The 27,858-nt window shown below is 36.8% G+C and overlaps 1 protein-coding gene across 2 annotated transcripts in view; it reads right to left on the reverse strand.

The window, feature by feature from the left end:
* Positions 1 to 27,858, reverse strand: part of NTN4 (netrin 4) — a 106,352-nt gene that overhangs the window by 23,455 nt on the left and 55,039 nt on the right. For both annotated transcript variants that reach the window (XM_029205526.1, XM_029205525.1), the window contains exons 4-5: positions 18,621 to 18,747; positions 16,459 to 16,647 (exon numbers count right to left, since the gene is read on the reverse strand). In XM_029205526.1, coding sequence (XP_029061359.1) covers positions 16,459 to 16,647; positions 18,621 to 18,747 — 316 coding nt within the window. The remainder of the gene's footprint in view (positions 1 to 16,458; positions 16,648 to 18,620; positions 18,748 to 27,858) is intronic.

Consider the following 27,858-nt stretch of genomic DNA (forward strand, 5'->3'; position numbering starts at 1 on the left):
GGTGGATTCTCAACCACTGCGTCACAAGGGAAGCCCTGCCATATATTTTAAAACCTACACACATTTCAGGAATGGCCAGAGAAGAATGTGATTCTATCACATGTGCTAGTGGATTTCTGTCAATGTGACTTTTCACATAATTACAAGATAAAAATACCATTTGGAAACTATGCAGAACTAGCTTCAGGCAGAAGGCCCTGACACCTTTCATGGCATACTTTTTTGGACTGCACACGGAGGCTTACCTTGCATACCTATCTCTTGAAGTTTGTATAGCAGGCAATATCTGACACACATAATCTACATTTCTTATTCTCTTCCAAAATGCAAATATATTTTCTTCTTGCTTGGGGGGAAAAAAAAGGTTCTTCTTAGATTCTGGTTCAGGTTCTGATCCTCCAACATATATTTCTTTTTTTTTTTTAGTTTATTTATTTTATTAATGTATTACTTTTGGCTATGAGTCTTCGTTGTTGTGCGCAGGCTTTCTCTAGTTGTGGCGAGCAGGGGCTACTCTTTGTTGCGGTGCGCAGGCTTCTCATTGTGGTGGCTCCTCTTGTTGCGGAGCATGGGCTTTGGACACGTGGGCTTCAGTAGTTGTGGCACGCAGGCTTCAGTAGTTGTGGCACGCAGGCTTCAGTAGTTGTGGCTCGCGGGCTCTAGAGTGCAGGCTCAGTAGTTGTGGCACATGGGCTTAGTTGCTCCATGGCATGTGGGATCTTCCCAGACCAGGGCTCGAACCCGTGTCCCCTGCATTGGCAGGTGGATTCTTAACCACTGCACCACCAGGGAAGCCCCAACATATATTTCTTACCAATTGTTGATTCTAAAATGCAACCTAAGCACTTACTTTTTATGCATTCATTATGATGAACGTCAAATTAGAACCCAATTGCAGTGACATAAATCCTTGACTTCAGCTTTCTCCTTGTTAGACATAAAACCCAATAGTAAAGATTGAACTAACATCATATACTATTATTCTAAACTTAATTATTTGTTTCATTACCACTTTTGGTGTATTCAGCTGTGGTAAATTGTTCTTGACAGCTGAAAATTGCCTGGTAACCAGATATGTTTAGAAACTATGTGGTCTACCTAGGTAGCAAATCACTACTGGAGTAATTATTACCACTACCCCCCAAAAGAAAATTTGCCCTAGGCTGCTCTCACATAATCATATTGGCAAAGCAAAATTATTAAAAATGTCATTTTAATTCCTCACTATTGTCACAAGATTTCTTTAATAATGAAAACATCTTATTTTAAACAATATGTTCTATACTGGTATGTCCTGTTATAAGAAAACATGACATAGTAATACAAAACTTCCAGAAGAGATGAGATAGAGGAAATGGGTACTTTACAAAAGATTTCACAACAATTTTCCTTCAAATAATGAATTTAGATAATTGCTAAATGTTGTACAAATTTTACAAATATATATTACAGTTATATATTTGTAATTACATCTATTTTGTGAAGTATTGTCCCTCCATAGAGCATGCACAGAAAAGAGGACATGAGCTGCTTTTCTCCTAGGAAACATAACTATTAATGAAACAATGGATGAACACGTTTTTAAATAACCTTGTGTATCTGTAAGGCTCTAAACTAATAATTGTTTCAATCGCAAAGGCTGACAATAAATACAGCTGTCTGGAAAGTACCTGTAATATCTCAGGAAGACATAAAATAAAACAAAGGCAATGTAATAGAGTTGGTAAGGGCACAAACTTAGGAGTCAGACTAGAAGAGTTCAAATTCTGGTTATGAGGCTTACTCCTTATAGGACTGTGAAATTAACCCCCTCAAGTCTCAGTTTTCTCATTCATGAAGGAAGAGTAAAAATACCTAGGCTATAGAGTTGTTTGTGTGAGGACTAAATGAGATAGTGTATATGTGTAGCAATGTTTCAGGCATTTAGTGGTACCATATGCTTAGATAATAACTATTATTGTTATCTGGATGAAACATATTGGTTTTAAAATGTCCATCATTCATTCATTCATTATACCTTTACCAAAGAGTTCTTGAGCTTTAGTGTTAACATGAATTATGCTAGGGGCTGAAGATACAAAGACAAATACAGTCATATCTCTTCAGAGAGGGAAGAGAGATATGCAAATAAATAATTACAGGGCAGTAAATGTTAAAACAGAGGTAGACCAGGGTGCATGGAAACACAGAGGAAAGAATAATAACTGCCTCATTATAGATATGGGTTGTTTTTTAAGGAAATTAGTGATCTAACTGGCTTTCAAAATAGGCTGAAATTCCTTGCTTTGCACCTGTGAGGAACTGGTGGCAAACAGCTTTCTTGACTAATCTAAATCCTATAGAATTAGGTTACTCTCTTGTTACATGTTCCTTTCTTTGCTTAAAAGAAAAATTAATCAGCTACTAGTCTCATTTTTTGGATCACAGTATGTTGAGAAAAAGTAGGGTATTATCTATGATCCTGCTGCTTATAGGGAGATACCCTGCCATGGAATGTAGGACAAAAGTCACAGCTGTCAATCTACATGAACGTAATAAGCATGTAAACATGGGTACAAAATGGCCAGGAACATAATGGAAGAGTTACGGCTTCCTTTATTTTGATGGGGTTGCTAAAGCATTTGGTGGTAGAGTCGCAGGAGACCACTGCTGCCTTTTCATCTTTATTCCCACCTTCACTTGAGCTCTATGAGTCTTCATATCTTTCACTCAGAGAGTGAGCCATAGTGCCAAGTGTGCAGCAGAAACAGCCTGCTGAGTTTAGCGTCTCACCTTTTTTAAATTGCCCGAACTCCTTAGTATTACCTGATGTCTCTAGCTTTTGCCATTGTATTAGTAAAAGCTACACTTGGAGCAAAATACCCTGAAAGTATTTGCTCCTGATTTAGCTTTTCTAAAAACAGAACTCAAAGTTCAAGGCCCTCAGCTGGGAAAGAAACTGCTCGTCAAGCCCTTTCACCACTGCTCAGTGGCCACTCCTTCAGCTGCGCCTCCCAGCCTCCCAACATTGTTTTCTCCTGCAAAGGCCAAGGCCCTACAGAATTTCTGATGGAGAATTTTTAATATCAAAGCCATTTTGAAAGCTGTCCAGCTTCCTGCCGAGGTTCTTAGAAGGAACAGAAGATGACTTTGAGATGTAGCTCCAAACAGAAGGAGACAGTATGAACTGTCATTACTATATTAAGTGTGAAGTTAAATGTTAGATAAAATGAAGTCTTCTACATTTTTTTGGCATTATTTTCTCCTTCTACTATCAACTGTTTTTTGGGGTTTTTTTGCTAGTGGATGGATAGCTACAAATAATAAAGAAAAAACTAAATGAACTTTACTCAAAGACAATATGGTTTACCCCTTTACTCTCCTAAGAAGCATCTTTCTATTCATCCTTTAAATGTTATATACATTGTATTCAAAGATAGCTAGTTCCACAATATTCAAGATATATGTTAATTTAAAAAAAAATTACACTAGAATAAATTTAATAAGAAAATAACCTAAATTAGGATTTGCCTATCAGTTACTGAAATGCAATGTCTCCTGAACTGTACATCCCACACAAAAGAAAGAGATCCATTTATGCATGAGATCTATTCATTCTTGCCTCTATTAAATGCTTTTTAAAAATAAATATAAGGTATTTAAGTGTATTTCCTATCTGTCTTCTATAAGCTTTTAAATGGGCAATGCAAATAAATACAAAAGTCATGCCCTTTAAAAATTTTTTTTTAATTCAATTGTTTGAATATATTCCCACTCAATTTTTATTTTATTTATTTACTTATTTTTGGCCACACCATGCAGCATGCAGAATCTTAGTTCCCCTACCAGGGATGAAACCATACCCTCTGCAGTGGAAGCACACAGTCTTAAGCACTGGACAGCCAGGGAAGTCCCAATGCCCTTTATTTTTAATGCTTTACTATGTGACCACTGCTCAGACCCTCAGTTTGATTTCTGTATCATTCCTTTCCTGTTTACTAGTTGTAACTGAGCCAGTTCCTATTTATTTCTGAGTATATCTAAGAGATCTTAGCAAGCTAAATAGCCATTTTATATTCCTGGGTTGCTACTTTAGTTAAAATTGAAGAAAGTACTTTTGAGTGTACAGACAAATTTTACTATGGGAAAACTTTTAGTATAATTTTGGACAATGTATTTTGCTTTGGAGAATTTGGTTTGATCATACGCCATTATCTTTTTTGTTGAAGACAGTCTTCTATATTCCCAGGCCACTCAGGTACCACTCAGGTGCCTAGTTCCTAGCTAGGCATCTAGTGAGAAACTGGGGTCATCTCTAACTCCTTTTTCCTTTGGAGAAAGAATCCCTATTGACTCCATTTATCACCATGGAACTGATGGGTTAGCCTCTGCTAGATTCTGTCATGGTACCCTTTTCTTCTTAATACTAAATGCAGTTTTTAATTTTCATATTTACTTGGGTAAATTTATTTATAGCTTGTTCCCATGGGGTTAGGGACTGTTTTGTTGTATATACCGTGAATAGGATAGGGCTGCCACATGATAGGCACTGAGTAAATCCTTGTTGAGTTTTTAAAAGATGGATTAATTATAGCCAGTTAATAGATATTTCTTAATGACTGATGGTCTTCTGGCCTCCAATGTAATTTTGTTATGATTTTTCGCCTCATTGCTGTCTCCATAGTACATTGTGAAGGCCTAGAAGGTAGGGGCCATGTCTTTTCATCTCTGTATCCCCAAAACCTAGGACCATGACTGACCCATTTTCAGAACTAATCTCTGTTGAATGAATGTGCCTCTCAATGAGCAACAACCAGGAAATGATTTTATGTTTTGATGAACCTTCTAAAAGGCTCATACTATTTCTTTTACAGGTTTTTAGTATCTTAGCATCATAGCATTGCAACACTAAGATATTAGAAACAGAACAAACACAGCAAATTCATAAAGAACTGAGATGGTCAAACAGAACAGAATATTCTGAATCTTCCCAGTGCAAGACTGTTCCCTGCATGAGTGCAAGACTGCTTCCTACATTTAATGCTACACTCAGTCAAGTATTATTATTTATTATTTGTAAGAAAAGTTCTTTATTCTAACTCTGTGGGAGACATTCCCCACCCATAAATACCTCTCACTGGCAGCAAAACATTTTTTTTTCACATTAATCAATCTGAAATTCCTTTCCTCACTTTCATCCAATTATATCTAATTATGACTCTTTGTTCTAGGTAAGTTAAATTATTCTTTGCCCCTCCCTATGTCCCCTTATACCTTTCAAGTATATGTAAAAAGTTGTTGTATTCTCCCTGAGCAGTTTACTAGTTGATCTGAGAATATTTATCTTCTTTCATATTTATTCATTAGTATCTCTCTTTTCCTGATTGTTTTGTTGGTCTATTTGAAGCACTCTCCATTTACCTCCACCTTTCTTATACTAAGATTCCTTAAGATAACTACAGCTCTTAAGATTCAAGAATGCAAGTGTGTGTGTATATATATATATATATATATATATATATATATATATATAAAATTTCCGATTATTTCTGCCTTTGTTTACTCATTTTGTTTTCATCAGTTAGGTCACAGTATGGAATCAAGTTCTTTGGATCTTTATAGGTCTTTGGATCAAAGTCTTTAGGGTCAGACAAATCTGGGTTCATATCTCTGCCTCTGACCAGCTGTGTGAACTTGGACAAATTATGTAGTCAATTTAAGCCTTGGTGTCCTCATTTATAAAATACAAAAGATACCACCTAACTCGTAAAGATTGCTAAATGAGAAAACTTATGTAAATTGCCCAGCACAGTGTCTGACCTATAATAGCCACTCAACAAATGCTAGTTCTCTTCTTTATACCCCATCTAGTTTTGTCTAGGCTTTCTGAGAGTTTAGATATTTTATAATTATTTGCTTGATTATTTAATGCTTCTTCTCATCAAATGCAGAATAGCATATTATTTATTTATTCAGTGAACTGTTCTGGAGACATTTTAGAGAATTCCATGACCTCTCCCACTTCTCTTCCAAAACCTGACTGACATTTATTATTCATCAATTCATAAAGTGTCTCCTTTTTGTGGTGAATTTTAATGTTATTTAATCTTTTTAAAGGATAGTCCTAGTATGATTATTACATAATGATATATGTATTTTACCTAGCTCTTTCACTTCTTAACCTTCTGGTTTTACCTCCTAGATTTTTTTAAAACTGAGATTAAAGTTTCCCAACTCTTATTGCCAAGTCACTGTTCTATTTAAAGTTTGCTTTTCGAAAACAGTTACTTCATATTGGTTCTATGCTGGAATCATTCACAGTTGCTTCCAAAATAAAACAAAGATGTCTATGTTGTTTATATGACATAAGATGACTTCATGTGGATTTGCTAAAACTACAATTTGAAAGAAAAAGCCCACTGAGCTACTACTGGAAGAAATGTCAATGACCCTTGGGGAACAATTCTTTTATGAGATGGACTGGAATACAGGCACAAAAATGAAAAATGGAAGGTGATATTGTGATAAGGTATTCTGGATTTGATTAATTTAACAATTATACTTCAAAGACAATTTGAAGGTAAAGAATAACCATGCTAAAGATAGAATGAAATAATTGTTAAATAGAGGTACAAGCAGAGAGAGACAGTGATTCTTCTTGGGACCATGTTGAGAAGGTGATATCTGAGTAGACTGTGAAGGATGGAAAGATGGTCTGCAGCAAGATAGTCACCCACTCAAGGCACTTGTATTTCCATCAGTTGAACAGTTTTCATCTAAGCCAGAAAGAAGAAAGAAGAAATAAAAAGCAAGAAGGAACACAAGAGAGATTTGAATGGATGATAGAACTCATTCTTTACAGAGATAGCTTGCTACTTAGGGTAATGGTAACCAAGTAGACAGTATCTTGGTAAACATTTGGTTTAGGTTTTAGGGCAGAGGGACTAAGTTTATTTTTATTCACTCTCTGCTAAAAGGCAGTTGAATACATTTATTTTGTCCCACCAGGGAAGAAGGAAGGGCATGTCAGTTCTTCAAGAGGTTGTTTACTCTGACAGAGAATGAATGATACTTTCTTTTCCATTTGCTCATTTTTCTTTAGATGTAGAAAGAGACTATGCAATAGTCAAAAATATGTCTTGACATAAAAGTCAATTCATTTGTTGTAAAGTAACTAACTGGCTATTTCCCAAAAAGAGAACTAATTCTGTTCTATAAAGCATTTCTTCTGTTCTATAAAACATCTGTTTCAATCCACGTGTCCCACTAAAGGAAGGGAAATTTTCTATAGAAAAATGTCATGGACTAGCTGTCAATATTCCATACCCAATCAATTTCCCACCCGTTGAACATTTAACATATCCTTTGGTGTTAAAAGAATAGGGAAGCAGGGGAGGATGGGACTTCATGAAGTACTGGCTTCAATATTTATTTCAATACCAACATAACATACTTATACTAGTTTAATGCTATGTTCTGGAATATGTAAACATGGAAGTAAAAGTAAATTGTCAATGTAGTGATAAGCTAATTTTATTATAAATTCCAATCTCATTATAATAATTCACTTTAAAGTATGAGGTATTTATGGTAAATAAACCTGTACACTATGAGTAAGGGAGTCCTGTGAATGGAATTGCTTGGTATTTATTTTGAAACTGTTACATGAAAAACAGACATCCTAGAATTCTTCCAGAAATTTTCTTGGAGAAAGGCAGAGGTTCTGAGTTAGACAGTCTTATGTGGGAGAAGATAATTGAATGAATGCTTACCAGCATTTATATCTATCATTGAGTCAGGAAAAACGTGTCTAGCCAGAGTTTTAGTAATCCTTTAGGATTTTCCACCAGAGATATGGCTAATTCAGGGAGTGGATTAAGTTATAGATGATAATTAGCTCAAAATCTTTGATCCAAGGATGAAAGTGAACAGAGTTCACACTAGAAACAGGAATAGTATGTGTAGTGGTTCTCACATGCTAGCCTGGAGACCAAAAGGCTGAGTCAGAATCACCAATGATGCTTTTTAAAATAAAATACAAATTTCTGTCTCCATCCCTGTTGGAGATTCTGATTCAGCAGATCTAGGGCAGGGCTCTGAAATTTCATATTTCAGCAACTTTTCCCAAGCGATTCTGGTCCACATACAGGTTTGGGAACCAGTTACTAGTTAGCAACAGTGCTTGAGATCAGATAAGGGGGCTGTGAAAGTGGAAGCCAGACTTTGTTCAAAGGAGAGAGACCATCCCACTTTTGGTTTAGAGTCTGAGTTCCTGATATTAAAAAATATATATATGGTAGCTTGAAATAGGCCATGGTGGGAATATTTATTTATAATATTTATTTATTATTTATTTATTTGGCTGCGCCGGGTCTTAGTTGCGGCACATGGGATCTTCATTGCCACGTGTGGGGTCTTTATTGCGGCATGCAGGATCTTTTAGTTGTGGCACGCGGGATCTTTAGTTGCAGCATGCGAACTCTTAGTTGTGATATGCGTGTAGGACCTAGTTCCCTGACCAGGGATCGAACCTGGGTCCCCTGCATTGGGAGTGTGGAGTCTTAACCGTGGACCACCAGGGAAATCCCCATGGTGGGAATATTTAAACCATAGAAATTGACCAGTGCTACAAATCAGGGCTTTCTCCCCCCTAGAAAGCCAGCATGCCACTCTCCAGTAGGATTATTCTATTTTTAATATGCTTGCCATAGGAAAATCTACTTAGGTTATAGGCTACTAAAGGCACATAAGTGACTTTAAAGGTTTCACGTAAGCTACTCTAGAAGAAGCTTCTCTTTATTTATTTTTTTACACAGTAGGTTCTTATTAGTTTTCCATTTTATACACATTAGTGTATATATGTCGATCCCAATCTCCCAGTTCATCACACACACACACACACAGACACACACACTCTCCCCCCTTGGTGTCCCTACTTTTGTCTCTACATCTGTGTAGAAGAGACTTCTCTTTTAGAACAAAGAGACAGTATTCCTCCAAGTGTCTCAGTACAGTGATAGTTATATTTCTCATGTATCTTAACAACCAGTCTGCGCCTCCATTCTGCTCTCAGCCCTAGATTCAGCTGGAGAGATTTATAGAGAGAGAATCTCTATAAAATCTATAAAATCTCCTGTTTTATAGACGTTAAATGCACTGTCTTTAAAAAAAAATTTTTTTTTGAGTTGTAGAAATAAATTCAGTTTCAATGATCTCCACTAGTCTTAAAAAAGAACAAACAACATCTCTAAAATCCTCAGAAGTAATTTCTTGACTATGAAAATGTGTAGTTGATTGTTTGGGTCCCACAGTTGACTCTAGTTAAGGTTAAAATAAAGAGGAATTGAGAACAAAGATGATTTAATTTCTCACAGGAATAAATCTATTGGCTAGTAGATTTGGTTCAGGGCCCTGTTTATTCAGCTTTGGTGAACTTATGGCCATTAACTACAAGTGTACACATAAGGACCATAGTATTTAGCATGATGTTTGTCAGGAGGAAAAAAATAGCCTAGAACAGCCATGGGGCCAGTAAGTCCTGAGTATTCTATTCAATGTATAGTATATAGATTCTGTGAGGAAGAATAAACATCAATTCATTCCCTTTTCTAGATTATCTCGTTAAAGGCAACAAAGGCAATCATCGATTAGAAAGTAGGACAAACTTTGTATTTCAGCAGTTTAAAAGGAAAAAATAAAAACAGCCACCAAGGAAGTATGGAAGGCATCTTTTTAAGGAAGCCTCCCCTTAATTGCCCTCACACCACCCCCAAACTCTCCTTGAGGCACTTCATATATCACTTTCATTGCATTTTCCTCATATGATGGGGGGCCATTAATACTTTTGTGCTTCTGTGAAAGTTAAGTGAGTTACTAAATATACAGCCCTTTGAACAGTGAACAGAAAAGAGTAGGCACTCAATAAATGTCAGCTATTACTATTATATCATTACCATCACCACAGTGTATTGAAATGATCCGTTACTATAAATTTCTCCCCATCTAGAATGTAAGATCCTTTAGGGAAGACCTTTTCATCTTTTTCAGAGCTAGTGCTTACTGCAGTGCCTGCCATAGAGGAGATGTTTTTCCAATAAGTGCTTCTTTGGCTAAATTGAGCTATGATTTATAAACTTTGACCTGCTGTTTCAGGTTTTCAATAGTTCCAACTCCTGAGAAGACATAAACTAGGAAATAAGGGTGAGAAGCGTTTTGATGCATCGTCACTGATATTCCAATAGTAAACTTTGACCTGCTGTTTCAGGTTTTCAATAGTTCCAACTCCTGAGAAGACATAAACTAGGAAATAAGGGTGAGCCGGGTTTTGATACATCGTCACTGATAATCCAATAGACGGTAATTGTCCAGGCCTATTTAATATTATGTTTGTAATTATTTCACTAATAGAAATATAAATTTTATTATTTCCTTGATATACAGTTGTAGGCTCTAGCACTTGGAAATGAGGAACAAACATACAGAAGGAATCTTCTAGGATATGTCTTTGTAAGTGACTCTTCATATAGATATGGCCACAAGACAATAGCAGTATTTCCCGTGCATTCTGTAGAATGCTGGTCCTAAAAGATGCTCTGTAAGAAAAGCATTCTCTGATTAGATTTGGGAGACAGACTTCAGAGCTCTATAGGAGGTTTATCATGAACACTAGCATATTAAAAGCTCTGAGAAATCCTGAAGAAAAGAAACCTTTGACTAATTCACCACTTCCTGAATTTGAAGGCTGTAGAAAAATTTCCCCGAATCTAGTTCCTATTAACACCTTTCGGAGTTAGTGTTCCATGAATCAAACTTTGGAAAATGCTATATCATAGAAACACATTTATCCAGATTTCCATTTTTTTCCTCAATAAAACTCTATGTAATTCATAAAAAAAATCTAAGTCTATGTGCATACAAACAGAGATGCAAACTCTGGTTAATTTGGATGGTAAGGGAATAGTGGGATATTCTGTCTGGCTAACTAATTTTTAAAAATTAACTGTAGAGTAAATGCTAACTGCATTTAACCCTTGATGAAAAGTACTCTGCAGCATTCTCAAACTTTAATATAACACAACCACCTGAGAATTTTGGTAAAGCGCATGTTTGATTCAGTAGGTCTGCGCTGGGATCAGAGGTTCTGCAACTTCTAATCAGCAACTGCATGATGCCAGTGCAGCTGGTCTTTGGACCACGCACTGAGTATCAGGTTACTTTTCTGCCTTGGTAAGCACAGTAGAGTAAATATAATAAAATTGTTACTTTGAATAACATTGTACATGCTGTTGATGGAGCCACACACTGAGATAGTTTAAATTTTTAGAGATACCCACTTGTTTTCTTGATACTACCTTCCTCATAAAAGTAAAGTGGGACCCAATAGGCAGAAAAGTTGTAGCTCTAGCCATATTTCTATCAGCACTTAGCGTGAAATGTGGTGTACCGTAGGTACTTAATAACTGTTAAGTACCTTAACCTATTTGTCATAAACTTTATTATCAGCCTTGGTAACTCTAAAGGTGATATAGAGACACATCTGCTAAGGAGGGAGTTAATGATAAGAAAATATTACTAAATAAAAATGAAAATGTTGCCAAACATTGCCAATCAAACAGTATAGTATGGAAAATACTTGAAAGAGAAAAAAATTGAATGTGCCAATAAGTGGTGGAATTTACCCCTGGCTCAGAAAAGGGAAGGGAAGAACCAGAATACTGTTCTGGAAGAAGATGCCAGTAAGAAAACCCATGCTAGGGAAGTGGACACAGGCATCTCTGCCCCAAACATATGCTGGAATAGTCATAAAGTGAATGGAGATACGCCTTCCTCAGGCAGCCTACCCAGGATCAAGGGTATGTCTAGAAAACGAAAAAAGGAAATACAGATCTTCCCTACTAATCCATCCACCACCTACAAATTATGCTAAAAGGACTAAATTGGTGCCAGTTATTTTCATAATCCCCCTACCTGGTTCAAGTATTGTGTAAATATTTTTAATTAGGAGTGATTAGCAATATGAATTATTGGTAGTAGTTTCTAGCTTGAAGTCTTTCAGTACCCCAGATGCAGGGGAATTCTATGATAATTTAAGGGGTTGAGAAACTAATCCAGACAAGTATGTTACAATTGTCTTATAATGTTTTCTTCCTTCCTTCCCTTCCTTCCTCCTTCCCTCCCTTCCCTTCTTTCTTTCTTTCTTTCTTTCTTTCTTTCTTTCTTTCTTTCTTTCTTTCTTTCTTTCTTTCTTTCTTTCTTTCCTTCTTTCTTTTAAATATATTAATGTGCTCTTCATGCAGTTTTCATTAAAATAGCTTTGATACCTTTGGTCTTCTGACACTTGGATATTGCCTATAAATATCAATTGGCAGGGTCCAGGTAATTATACTAAAGGTACCTATTGACTGATTATCATCTACTTGTGGATAGTTCAATCCACACCATCTCACTGACTGAGGCGTCCAAGATGAGGGCACCTCTAGCCAACCACCCATCTTCTCTATTTCTCTCATCCTCATACTCCTTTATTGTCTTCCCCCTCTTTTTTTGCCTCTATAACCATTCTGAAATTTTTTCAGTTCTTTGAACATGCTATAGTCTTTCTTCCTTCTGCTCCTTTTTAGCACTGGTTGTTCTCTCTGCTGGGAATATTCCTACCCATGTTATGTTGATTCCTATTAAACTTCAGGTCTCCTTAATCAAAAAATTAACTCTTGTTCATTGCCCCTCCTATGAGCTGCCCTGTACACTCTCTAAACAACACTGGTCATACTTGTGTGATCTAACACACACACATATATACCACTAGTTGTCTATACACACACACACATACATACACACACATATGTGTATATATATATATACACATTTATATGCACATACACACACACTCATAAGCTCTTTAAAAAGACTGTGTCTCTTGCTCACTGTTATAATTCCCAAGAATTAGCACACAGTAGTGTTCAATAAGAATTTGTAGAATGAAAGAATAAGTATTTTAAATGTCCTAATTTTGCTCAAGTCTGTTGACCTTGGAAATCAAACACTATAATATGGAAAATATTGTCTCTACTGACATTTTCACAGGCTAAAAAATAATAAAAAGTTATGTGTTTTGTTAGTTTTAGCTACCTTCTCAAATTTTGCTTATGTTTTTATAGAACTGTAGTTTGGGGACCAAAAACCTATAAAGCCTTTTCGGCACAAGTCCCTAGAAGAGCTATATAAGTAGTGGGGTAACTTTTAAAATAATCTCCTCTTTCATGCTCTTTTTATAAAACTCTGAAGGCATGAGCCCTCTAGGATTTACATAGTTAGAGCTGGCAACCTTTTTACGTTTTGTAAGAATATGAGCAGTAGCTTGAACATAGAACAGTAACAAAACAAAACAAAACACAAGGTATTTATCTTGGCTCCAAGTCTGCCAATAAACCTTTCTATTTCTCTTTTTATTGGTAAGACACAGACATTTTTTTAAAAAGTCACTGTTTTAATATTTTGTACATTTACTCATCTTACAATTTTGTAAAGCTGCAGAATTTAAAGTTTGATTAGTAAAGTAAAATGCAGTGCATAATATGCAATGCTTTCAAATTCATCTGAACATTATGTCAGTAAAATATATTGGAAATATATGAAACTTTCCTAATTAAATCACTACAATGGCCCCCAGTACCCTAGGGAATAAATACTAAAATTTTTAGGATAGCATACAAGACTCTCTAAAATCTAGCCCTAAACAATGTTTCAAAGTTTTCTTTCACTATTCTTGTAGATCTTCTACTTGTTACTCTAATGAAAGTGACCAGCCATTTGCTATACCAGAACATAGGAGATACTTGAATGTTAGTTAGATATTAGAAACTGGGTTTGTTTTAACCAATGTAAGTAAAATTGGGGGACCTTCAACTAGACCAGTGTTTCTCAAACTTTAGCTTGCATCAGAAACACCTGGAGGGCTTGGAAAACTCAGATTTCTGGGCTCCACCTGAAGAATTTTTGATTCAGTTGGTCTGGGCTGGAGTCTGAGAATTTGTATTTCTAACACATTTCCCACGTGATGCTGTTGCTGATGGCCCTGCAACCACACTTTGAGAATCACTGGTTTGCTTGTTAACTTCAACTAAGTTAAAAAAAACAGAAACCCCCACAAACTTCCAGTTACAAGATAAATAAGTTTTGGGGTTGTAATGTACAACATGATAACTATAGTTAATACCGTACTGTATATGTGAAAATTGCTAAGAGAGTACATCATAAAAGTTCTCATCACAAGGAAAAAAACTGTAACTATGTGAGGTGATGGATGTTAATCAAACTTACTGTGGTGATCATTTCACCATTATACATATACTAAATGATTATGTTGTACACCTTAAACTTATACAATGCTATATGCCAATTATTTCTCAATAAAACTGGGGGAAAATAAAAAAAAATACTGCATCTTGTCACTCCTCATTCCAAATCTCTGGCACCTTGGATCCTTCTTAACTTGTTTTGGTGATAAAAGCACTTATCACCTTCTAACATACTATATATTTCACTTATTACTTATATTTATTGTGTGTCTTCTCTGCTAGAATATAAGCTCCTTGAGTGCAGGGGTCTTTGTTTTGTTCCTGAACACATCCTAAGCCCTTGGCACATAGTAGGCACTCAATGTATATCCATTGAATGAATGAAGGAAGGAAGGAATACGTTAGGTACATTGTACAACATACTGTTTCAAGTTAGTGCTATATAACAGTATCTTTTTGAAAATGTTGCCTGTTGCTATACAAGACAGTTACAAGTATCTAAGTTACTCAATGACAAATTAATTTCCTTTCTTGTTTCATCTGCTTGTTAGTCCATACATTCTTATTTTTAGACATTTCTACTAGTGGTCTGAGGATGTGGAATACACACATACGCATATCTATTTAAATATATCCTGTACAAATGGTGTTAGGGCTGAATATATTCTAGATTGAAACAATTTCATAAGCAGACCCTTCAATCAGCACATGGAGTTAAGGAAACTACATTTTAGTCCCTAAGGTACTGTGGATTTTAAAGAAGTAATTATCTTTGACATAAGGTATATTTAGTCAATCAAGAGTGGAAACTCTATAGTATTATTTCCCACTGTCTATCTTATAGGACAACAGTTATTATAATACTAGTTTTCATTTCTTGGGGGCTTACTATATGACAAGCAACGCGCTAAACACTCCACATACTTTAGCTTATGTAGTTCTCATTACAACCCTGTTGGGAGAAGGAAATCGAAGTGCAAAGAGCTTCAACAGCTGGCGTAGGATGGCACGGCCATAAGGGGCAGGGAAAGCTTCTACTCTAGTTCTGTTTGAAACCTATTAAAATGAAAGTCTGAGTACAACAAGGAGCAGGAGTAAAACAGAATTCTTGGAGAAATATTATGACGTAAATCCAAATTTGGGGCTCAAGGTTGAAAGGGAACTGTTGCACATTCTATCTTCCACAGTCTAAGAGAGAAAGCTTGTAACAAGGAAGACCACTCATATTTCATGTAGGTATCTCCTGCCTGAGGTTAAAACTGTATTTTCAAGAGCAATAGAATTTTTCCTTTAAATTAAAAATGAACCCAAGATTTTAAATGATGGTTTCCCATTGTACTGCTCCTTTCCTGTCACTGTTTTTGATCTAGAACATGGAGTCCTTGGCGGGGAAAGGAAGGGCATGCTCATTCATCTCCATTAACAGTCTTGAGTGGTTTCTGTTATCTAATAATTTCTGAGCTGAGAGACGTGGAAATGCTCATGTAGTTAAATGACTTATTCATCCGCACTGGACTTCTACTTAAGCTCTGCATATATCTTTCACAGTCGTGTTTCAGGTGATGTCTCATTAATTGAGCAGATCTTTGAAGATTCTACTCTTTTTTCAAATAAACCTCTTCTTGGAGTTATACCAACAAAAAAGCAGAACCATTCTGTAACAGTTTAGTATTTGGGGGGAGAGTAGGGAATTATTGTTATGTTCTAAATTCATTGCTACGTTAGAGCAGAGTCAACCAAATTGCGTTCACAATGAAACCAAAACCTGTCACTTTTCAGGTGTTCAAATTCACTGCAGAGATGAACACTAGAATGACCCAAGTGCAGATAACCACTCTTTCTTTCATCTATTTGAGTCCATTATTGTCTGCATCCTACTCATATGTTTGGTCTTAAGATGATCTTAAATATATCTCCCTCTTCATCATTCTTTTTTTCTCTTTTATTAGACATCTTGTTTTCCAAAATGTGGCGCTATAGGAAACAATTGAATATTATACTGTTTCCACCTAACAGATTGAAAATTCTTACCCCTGATCAATGAAGTTAACTGATGTGTGTGAGTGGATTGTCTGAGAATTTCATGACCTCTCTCCCATGCGTGAGCAAATGAAGGATGGAGAGTCATCTCTTTTGTACAAATCGACCTTTTTTTTTTTCCAGTAACCATTAATTCACTTACATTTGCAAGCATCGGGGGCAGAGAAAGGTCTTCGGAGGTCCCGGTAGAAGCCTGGCTTACACCGTTGGCAATGCTGACCTTCTGTGTTGTGCTGACAGTCATTGCAGACGCCACCACTACGATTCCCTGATGCCTCCCACACATTAATGTCAAAGTGACAGGCATCAGCATGTCCATTGCACTTGCAAGCTGGGAAAAAGAAGCATGGGAGGAAAACAAAGAATTAAAAATAAAATGACAGGTTCTCTAATATTCAGGCAGTTAAAAGTAGGGTAAGCTGATTCCTAATTTTTAAAAATTTAGTTTTTTCACACTCAGAGACATAGAGAACAGACTTGTGGTTGCCAAGGGGAGGGGAGATGGGGAAGGGATGGAGTGGCAGTTCGGGGTTAGCAGATGCAAACAATTATATATAGAATGGATAAACAACAAGGTCTTACTGTACAGCACAGGGAACTATATTCAATATCCTGTGATAAACCGTAATGGAAAAGATTTTTAAAAGAATGTATATATAGGTACATACATCTATCTGTATGTATAACTGAATCACTTTGCTGTACAGCAGAAATTAACACAACATTGTAAATCAACTATACTTCCATTAAAAAGAATTTAGTTTTTTGAATAGTATACATTTTCACAGTACAAGATTCAAAACAGTATAAAAACATTTATACATTAAGAACTCTTTCACCCTGTTTCCTCTGGCCTTCAGTAGCTGCTTTCCTTTCTTCCTTCCTTCCTTCTCTTTCTCCCCTCCTTCCCTCCCTCCTTCCTCCGAGCCTAGAAGAAACCTTCTGGTGGACAGGGGTTAGTAACTTGGCAGATAGATTGATTTACCTTTCATGAAGTACTATTCCTCAGCTATTGCTGTACTGGTGAGTACGAGGTAGTCTCCTATAGAAGCCTTAATTTTCTTATAGAAGAGGCTTGCAGAGTTTCTCATATAACAATTTCTCAAAGGCATTTCTAAGATTATCAGTCAATAGTGCCAAGTGCCAAGTCTCTGTGTTCTATATGTATTTAGATATGCAGCTGGTTTCGGTGGCAAGGGCCAGAATGGCACTCTAGGAATTTAGGAGAAATTCTTTAGATTCTCTTGATGAGTGATTTGAATAAGGATCCAGACTTTTTTCTGGAGGTCAACTGCACTTGAAAATGTTTGTGCTATTGTTTTTCATTGTTTCCTTGATGTGCTATGATATTTTGACCAGACTCATAGTCTTTAAAAAGCATATTGTAAGATAATTTAAGAGTTTTGCTTAGAGGAAACCCTTTACATTTCCTAGAAACTAAAATAAATCAGTTATGATTCCAAATTGTGTAAGGGAAGAAACTTCTCACAATTTTACCCACTGTACTTGCCTTTAAATCCTAGTAAAACTGAAGTCTGTGAGTGTAAACGTTGTTACGGGCATGTGTATTTCTCTGTGTATGTCTATTTCAGGTATATTTCATTTTGAATTGCAAAGAAAAAAAATGATTCATGTTCCCATATTTTTTACCCTTCTATCTAATCTCCAACCTCAAACCCGAAGTTAGCCATGGCAATGTTAATCTCATTCTTGACGAACTGGCTTAGTTTTAAATCTAATTTGTCACTACAAGTATCATAAGTGAAAAGAAAGGCATTATGGTATTACAGAAAAAAAGCATTTAATTTGGAGTCTGAAGAGCAGGGATCAAGTCCTGACTCTATCATTTACTAACTTTGGCAAGTTACTTAATCTTATTGAGCCTCAGTTTCCTGATCTCTAAAATGGGATTAACACCACCTACTTTTTAGGGTTGTTTTGAGAACTGAATTCAAGGTAGCTATTTTCATGATTATAATTCAATATCTCAGCTATGATGGTAACTGCACATTCTAATCCTCAGTTGCTCTTGCATCTAGCCATGTTTTATTATGTCAAAGTCTCAGGGAGGGTGCTTAGGTCCCACAAAGCGTCCCAGCAAATGGCCAATACATTATTGGCAAAATAGTATATCGGTGATTTTGCAAGCAGTAATTGTTTCCAAATGGCTGAAGTTACAGTGGGCAGTGATATGGTTTATGTTTGATATGGGCTACTACTTTATATTGTGTTTCTAGAGACAACAAGGGGTCCATAGATGTTTACTTTACAAAGAAGGCTTTGAGTCTGTGGTTTGGTACTTACTTCTGCACTCTTTTGGAGACCCTGTTTTGCCATCAGCTGCCTCCCAGGGGCGGTCATTGTATAAAGGTGCACAGTGTTGGCAGTGGGTGCCTGCTGTGTTGTGCTTACACATACACTTTCCATGGACCTGCAAACAAAAATAAGTAAGTGCTATGAGCACAAATAGTGCTAGGGAAGAACACTCTTCCCACAACCTCATCTCATTGGTTGGCTTTAGCCATATGACATTCGTTCATTTTTGCTAAGAAGTTAGTCATCAAGATGAAAGATCCTTTCTTTAGTTTGTCTTGTTGTTAATTCATATCCTTGGCTGTATATGTGACCCTAGTGAGCAATTCTGAGATACTGGCTAGGCATTTACTTCAATTTTTGTTTTGTTTTGTTTTTTTGTATTTTGTTTTTGGTTATTTATTATTTATTTATTTTTGGCTGCGTTGGGTCTTTGGTGCGGTGTGTGGGCTTCTCATTGTGGTGGCTCCTCTTGTTTTGGAGCACGGGCTCTAGGCGCACGGGCTTCAGTAGTTTTGGCACACGGGCTCAGTAGTTGTGGCTCGCAGGCTCTAGAGCGCAGGCTCAGTAGTTGTGGTGCATGGGCTTAGTTGCTCCGTGGCACGTGGGATATTCCCGGTCCAGGGCTCAAACCCGTGTCCCCTGCATTGGCAGGCGGATTCTTAACCACTGCACCACCAGGGAAGCCCTACTTAAATTTTTAATACCTTTAAATTATTTTATTCTTTACACAGAAGTAATACATCTTCAATATAGAAAACTTAGAAATCTGTAATCCCATCACAAAGTGACATCATTATCAACATTTGAAGCATATATTTGAGGTACTTTAAAAATAAAATTATATTTAATAAAATTTAAAAAAACACAATTATATTAAAAAAACACAATTATATTTAAAACTTCTTTTTTGGATTGAGATCATCATTTCATGTCATTAAATATTCTTGTACAACACACATTTTAATGGCTCCCTTGTATGATGTAAAATTTATTTGACCAATCACCTATTTTTTGTCATTTAGGCTTTAAAATATTTTTACATACTATATTTTAATTCTATAATGAATATCCTTGTAGCTAACAATCTGTGTACATCTTTATTAGGAATGTGTTTTCTAGAGGTAAAATTGAACAGTCAACATTTGTATATTTTTAAGGCTTTGAACACATTTTGTCATAATGACTGGGCATTTTCTTTTAATCCCACAATTCAGAGTAGTTGAGGGTTTTTAAAATAGTATTTCTCACAGGGAGGAATACGTTAGTGGAATTATCTGGGATCTGAGAGTTTTATGAGAATTTTAATATTTTTTGTATTATCTCACCAATAATTTCTTTTTTAAAAATTTTATTTATTTATTTATTTGGCTGCGTTGGGTCTTCATTGCTGCACACGGGCTTTCTCTAGTTGCGGCGAGTGGGGGCTACTCTTCATTACGGTACTCAGGCTTCTCATTGTAGTGGCTTCTCTTGTTGCAGAACACAGGCTTTAGGTGCGCGGGCTTCAGTAGTTGTGGCTCACGGGTTCAGTAGTTGTGGCTCGCGGGCTCAGTAGTTGTGGCGCGCCGGCTCTAGAGCGCAGGCTCAGTAGCTGTGGTGCACGGGCTTAGTTGCTCTGCGGCATGTGGGATCCTCCCAGACCAGGGATAGAACCCGTGTCCCCTGCATTGGCAGGCGCATTCTTAACCACTGCACCACCAGGGAAGTCCCCACACATTCACAGATTTCCCCTAGCCTCCTAGCACCGCAGCTTGGTTAATTTTGTTTCCTCTTCCTGGAAAGTCTCTTCCCTTCTGCCTGTCAGAAATACTGCCCAACTTCAAGAACCATCTCAAAACCCAGTCTCTCTCATGGTCCTCAACAACTGCTAATCTATGGTGATTTCTGCATTCTTTGAATTCCAACATCATTTTGTTTCTTAGGTATTTATTTATTGTCTTGTTTATCTGTAATTTTTTTCTATGTAAATTTTTTTTTTCTCCAGCTACATCATACTTTGCTTAGACAGAAAAAATGTTTTGTAATGCTTTGTGTACCAAACATTGCCTAACATAGCAACTCTCTTGTAGATATTCATTAAATAATTGTTGATGGGTTGATATAATTTATTACCTTTATGCTGATTTACCTCTTATACTGTTTCTCAAGAAAACAACAACAATACCTCATAGATCCAAATTTGGGAATCCCATTCTGAGCTGCTTTAAAAAACGTTCATTTGTGCAGTCATGACATCATGTGTCAATAAATGCATTTTGCTACTGGAATTCAGGGCAATACTTAGTTATTAGGAAGTATTCCAGATGATCCCAAATATTAATTTTTAGAAATTTATTCTATCAAATAAATAGTTATTCTATAAAATAACTTCTGCATGGTAAGATTCTTTTTTAATTGAAATATAGTTGATTTACAATGTTGTGTTAATTTCTACTGTACAGCAAAGTGATTCAGTCATGTGTGTGTGTATATATATATATTCTTTTTCATATTTTCCATTATGGGTTTTTTTTTTGCGGTACGCAGGCCTCTCACTGTTGTGGCCTCTCCCGTTGTGGAGCACAGGCTCCAGATGCACAGGCTCAGCAGCCATGGCTCACGGGCCCAGCCGCTCTGCGGCATGTGGGATCTTCCCAGACTGGGGCACGAACCCGTGTCCCCTGCATCAGCAGGCAGACTCTCAACCACTGCGCCACCAGGGAAGCCCTCCATTATGGTTTATCACAGGATATTGAATATAGTTCACTGTGCTATACAGTAAGACCTTGTTTATCCATTCTATATCTAATAGTTTGCATCTGCTAACCCCAAACTCCAACTTCTTCCCTCTTCAACCCCCTCCCCCTTGCTAATCACAAGTCTGTTCTCTATGTCTGTGAGTCTGTTTCTGTTTCGTAGATAAGTTCATTTGTGTCATATTCTAGATTTGAATGGTAAGATTCTTTAAAGGCTCTAAAAAGATGGATGATCCTTTGTTTACTTGTACTAGATCCTGATTTCAAACAAAATGGAGTCTTTTGAAAAAATGAATAAGAAAAATCTTCCAAAGTTGAAGAATTTAGTGAAGCGAAGGCATACTTATGTAGCTGGCACAAGTGAGTAGCATAATGAAGATTAGCAGAAAAAGCAGTTTTGTAACTGTCTAAATTCTATAATAACCTGTGAAAAAATAAAAAACAAACCACTACATACAAAACACCCAGGATACAAATATTTGATAGAATTAAGAGTCCAAATTCCTAGAATAAACCATCCTTAATTCATCATTGCTGTTAAGGAGATTATATGGAATACTATCTGAGGAGGGCATTTGAAACAATGTTAAGAAGTCCAAAGTAAATATAGTAGAGACCAAGGTCAATAATTGCTATCTGTATAAAACTCTAAGTGCGGTCCCTGAGGTTGTGTCTTGAAGAGTACATAGGATTTTCCTTAGGGAGCAAAGACAAGAAGATAACCCCAAAGGAATATTCTGAATAGTCAGTAAGTAAACCAGAGGACATGTGTTGAATAAGTAGGTTCTATCTAGACCACGGAATACATTATAGAGCTTAAGAATGATGAATTTATCCTGTAATACTGAAGATCCATTGAAGATTTTTGAGTAGGAAGTGATTGAAAGGTATATCAAATATACTTTATTTTCCTCTCTTTTAAAAGATTTCCTTTTATCTCCTATCTTGTCTGTTATGTTGTTTCTTCCCCCTCCTTTATTATTTCTTTTCCAAAATTTTTACCCCAGCTTATACCTTCCAACAGCCAATGGCAGTCAAATGTATTTTCTGATAATGTTTGGAATTTTAAAAGGTTGTTAATTTTTATTTTATTGCTTTTTTGTATCCTTCCTACTTTTAAAACAACCATTTATTGAATACTATATAAACATAGATGCTGCAAATTATTGCTACTTTTCTTTAGAGGAACTAAACTATCATCATAAGTCAGTTTATCTGGTGTGGTCTTGGAATGCCCAAGGCCTATATGTAATTTCACCCAACTCATAGGTTAGTCCTGGCCCACAAATTCCAGGCCTCAGGAGGCCACAGACATTTAGGGAAACCTCATCAAACATTCACATGTATCACAAGATAATGTGGACAGGTCAGTTCCCTCTGGAGTAAAGATTTCAGAGCATTCCCTCATTCCTGCATGCCAAGGATTGGGATGAACCTCCCAGGGTCTGAAAGATGCCAGCCCAGCAAATATTTCTGCACACAGAAATATTCAAGGAGCTGTCATTTTGAGAATTACCAAAAATAGCTGTAAATCATTACCTAGACCATTTGAAACAAGAAATCCTTCCTCAGCAATACAACTGTTACAGTTCAAGCTTGAAAGATCACCCACTATTTGATGCTCGTGAAAAATGTGCAAGTAAAACTAGGTCTTCACTGAAAAAAAAAAACAAAACAGAAAAAGGAAAATTTAGTAACAAGTTAAACATAGCTCTTATTTGGTACACAAACATAAGCTAGACAAAGAGCAGGAAAATGGGATTATGTATTTAAGGCTTAGTTGAAGAGTGGTGTCTGGCTTTATAATTGGAAAATGAGAAATCTATTTCAACAAAAAAATCTACAACTCCTAATTATCTAAGAGGTATACCTCTTAGATAATACCTCGGCATTTTGGATATTCTATGAATTTCATAAACTCCTTTGCTATGCTGAGAGTATATTTTTTCTTTTGATGTCAAAAGTTTTCCTACCTATGTCTGAAACCAAGCAAGACCCTGTGGGACTCCTGGGCATGAAAGCCTTTCTGTGTCCCCTGTTTTTTGTTTGCAGGGAATAGTCTTCAGCCTCCATGACCTTCCCTGAGTTCCAAAGGGCAGGTCCAAACAGTTGCTAATCAAGGAATGGAGGCGGTGCAAAGATAAGGGAGGAGCAGCCAAGAAACAGTAGTGCAGCCTTGGGGCAGGGTCCTGCTTCTGCTTCAAGGGACACACATAACAATATCTTTAAGCTCTTTACAGAACTAAAATTCCCAACAAATGGAAGATGTTAGCATTCTTCATTCCAGAGAAGCTTATCAAGAGAGACTACCTGAGGCCAGATTAAAGGAGTGCAGGCCCTGCACACACCCTGACCCTTATCAACAATTCCGCCTTTGAACCATTGCTATAAAATTCCTCACCAAATCCTCCCAGGTTGGGACACACACTTTTGAGAGGCACAAGCCCGCTGTGTCCCTCTTTGCCTGGCAAAGCAATAAAGCTATTCTTTTCTACTTCACCCAAAACTCTGTCTCCAAGATTTGATTCAGCACCGGTGCACAGAGGCCAAGTTTTCAGCCTCATGTCTAATAGCATTTATTTGTTACTAATATTAACCTACTTGCAAGTCATTTTTAGCATATTTATCTTACAGGGAGGGAATCATACAAACTTTGAACCAGTAATTTAAGGAATTACTGGAACAGCTTGCTCATTAATACCTGTGCACTTTGACAAATATTATATATTAGAGGCAAATAGACATGGAAGAGAAAATACCACTCCTTCATATGTAAGGCTATAGAAGTAAGAATCTAGGTGGGTGCAAAATGAGGAAATGATTCTTTCAAATCCGTCATTGGAAGATACACATCTTGCTTAGAAAAGCTGCTTTCTTTTTTATTATTTTTATTTATTTATTTATTTATTTATGTCTCTGTTGGGTCTTTGTTGCTGCGCACAAGCTTTCTCTAGTTGTGGGAGCAGGGGCTACTCTTCGTTGAGGTGTGAAGACTTCTCATTGCGGTGGCTTCTCTTGTTGCGTAACACGGGCTCTAGGCACGTGGTCTTCAGTAGTTGTGGCTCATGGGTTCTAGAGTGCAGGCTCAGTAGTTGTGGCACACAGGCTTAGTTGCTCCGCAGTATGTGGGATCTTCCTGGACCAGGGCCCGAACCCGTGTCCCCTGCATTGGCAGGCAGATTCTTAACCACTGTGCCACCAGGGAAGCCCGAAAAGCTGCTTTTTAATTGTTCTCTTTGGGGCAGTAGGGCTTCTAGTAGTCAGCAAACATAGAGTTGAGGAAATTGGCCATGGCAGGAGGTTGTGAGAATCTGGTTGTTTGCCATGTCAAGCATATGGGTTGGACAATCACTTATCAAGATGTTGTAGAATATTTAAACATTAGATGGAAGATTGGCTTTGACAACTTGTAAGGTCCTTCTAGTCTTAAGGTTCTATGATTCTAAGCCCTGCTGTTCTGTATTGTGAATACTGCCTGGTTGTAGGCAACTACTCATAATCCTTTCTGAGCTACGAGATAAGACTTAAATGTCATATGGCTGGGTCCTATTGGCATCTCTCCAATGCAGCATGTTTCCAAATGATGTGAAAGTCAAACAAGGGAGAGCTAGGAGAATATCTCTTCTTTTTTGCAGGTACTACCTGATGTGGCACAAATGAAAAATAAATGTTAATAGTCTCTGAAGATGGATTTGCATTTGTCAATAATGACTATACCTAAACTAAATTGTATTCTTTCTGATTTTTCTTCTACTGTTTTCCTCCTTCTGAACTGCATTTTCCCCATTGCTTGTGACTAAAGTAATTGTAGACTGTCATTCTAGCACCTGCCTTCCAAATAAAGGTATATTTCATCATCTAGTGATGCTCACCACAGACATTCACCATAATGGAATTACCAAAGCGAATAATCAATCTGGTTAAAGCTTTGAAGGACTCAAATTAACTGAATTGTTTTGTGAATGTCTGATAAAATTTACTTCCCAACTGCTTTCCAAGAAAGAAAGGACCAACTATTGTTCATGTCCTACTAAACTTTATAATGAAAGCTAGCGGAAAAAAAGATTTTACAGCTAAATATTCAGAAATTCCTGAATTTCATCAATTGACTAATTTCCTTGAGCTCTTGTGCCATTATTGTTTACATATACATGATTTTATTTTCATTCTTTGAATTCCAATGGGAAATGAATATTCTTTCATACCATCATTGGAACTTTAAAAAATGTTTGTGAAGAAAGGATACAAACAGTGCCTATTCTATGAACCTAAGAAAAATGCCCACTTAAAGGCAGCTGTGGCAATTCACGGACCTCCATTTAGCTCTGACAAATGATTTAGAAAGTGGAACAATGCTTTGTAGCACCTTAAGACAAAATGTAAAGGCAAAAAACTGATTTAATTTCTAAAGAGATAGTATGTCCCTTTTAGAGAAAAGGATTAACTTCTAAAAGAATGAACTTCTTATGCATGAAAAGAGATAAATTCTAATAAAGGCCAGCCTGTTAGAACCTGCTCCTCTTAAGCAGGGCAAAAACAGGCACAACAATGCTACAGCATAAACCTTTGAATAGAAAGCATTGTGAGGAAAACACGTCTTTTCATTAACAAATAAAATATTCCTCTACCCCTATTAAAGGTTTGCATGTTTTAATTTAACAGAAGAAGTGGGAGTTCTATGGTGAATATAAAGCATAGTAATTGAGTTTGGTAAAAGGGGGCTTGAAACATACTGTCAGAATAGGATAAAATAGGCTGAAGCCCGAGTATTCCAAACGCTTGCCCAGTAATATATATAGCAAGAATGTAAGAAGTTGAAAAGCTCTACAGTCTATTCCTTGGTCTATACTTTAACACTAGAGAAAACGGGTCTTGTAAGAAAGCATGGGCAAAAAAATAGAGGTATAGAGCAGAAACAATTATGAGTAAAGAATGAAAATCAGCCACGAGAGGCTTCCCTGTCAGCCTGTTGCCTGAAATTCTTCCTATTGGGACTCATTCCTGTAGCTTCTGAATGGTGCTTTAGGTTCAAGAGCTCCCTACAAAAATGTACTTAAGCTCAGAAGGCGTAAATCCTTAAATTATTAGCAACAAACATATCAGCAGGGATTATAACCATCTGTTTTCAATCCTAAAACTGTACTCAGAGTTGCTTAAAGGAGGAAGAAGTTTCCTGGTGGAAGGAAAGGGAATGTCTAAAGGGGAGAGGGAAGGAGCCAAAGACAAACTGTGCCTACTTCACTATTTTGCCAAGAACCTTGCTCTGGCTGACAAACCTGGAAAAAAAACAAAAACAAAAAACATGCATGGAGCCAATACAAATTTCATAGGAAAACTGCATGTAAGTACACTGTATGGTAATCGTGTTTATATACCTCTCTCCACTAAACTCTTGCAGGGAAGAAACTGTGGCTTAAATTTCTTTGAATCCCCAGTAACTGGCATATAATAGGTTTTCAATCAATATGTGTTAATTTTTTTTTTTTTATTCAGCCAATGTATATTCAAATGAGCATTGAGAACCTTAGTTATTGAGTTTAGTTCCATTTTAAAAACTTCCCAAGAAAGCAGGGTGCTAATTATTCATTTGAAGTGGGAGTAGGATACTTTTGTTTGTCACAGAGCAGGATTTCGGGCAGACTAGGATTGAAGGACATTCAGCTTTGTCCAGAGTGCTTCTGGTCAAGGAATATTGGTAAATATGATGTTACATAGACTGGTCGTCTATAGTTGATCTGGGAGAACTACTGTAGGCCCGAGGAACATGGATTAGTCAGGGAGGGAAATGGGAACGGTAAAGATGAAGAAGAAGAAGATGATAATGATGATGATAAATAATAACAATTAACAGTAGTAGTTAATATTGATTAGCATTTACTATGTACCAGGCACTGTTCTAGGCATTGTATAAATATTCATTGGATTTACACAAGAATAAGGTAGGTATATTACTTCCATTTCATAAATGAGGAAACTGAAGCCCAAAGAGTTTAAGTAATTTGCCCAAGGTCACAAAGCCAGTAAGTGGTGGAGCTATTTGAATTCTAGCAGTCTGACTCCAGAGCCACCATCTTAACCCTTAAACTATACTATTTTGAAGACCCTGGGGAGTAGGATTTTTGAGGGATCTACTTTGGCCAGATCTCTTCAGTGTGTTACTTAAATAATGTTGGTATGTTTCAAACCAGTTTGTCCTTGGAGAGCTCCTTGGGACAAAGGCTGGTTTGGACTCAAAGTCAGCCATTTCAAGGGTATTAAGTTCTTGAATGGATTATTTTTCCTATTCCTCTGGGAGGAACCTAGCAGTTTTCAAGATGGGTGAATATAGGAAGATTGGCCCCCATTTCCCATACCTGGCATGAATAAGTTCAGGGCATGTACTGGTAGAGAATACTTTTAGATTTTCATTGGTTCAGTGTAAAATCTGTCTGTACACTGAAAATTCTGATGCCTCCTAGGGGCATTTCTGGGCCACTGCAAGTATTAACAAC

Source organism: Monodon monoceros, unplaced genomic scaffold (assembly GCF_005190385.1).
Source record: "Monodon monoceros isolate NGI ecotype Baffin Bay Population unplaced genomic scaffold, NGI_Narwhal_1 Super_Scaffold_6, whole genome shotgun sequence".
NCBI classification, from domain to species: Eukaryota; Metazoa; Chordata; class Mammalia; order Artiodactyla; family Monodontidae; genus Monodon; species Monodon monoceros.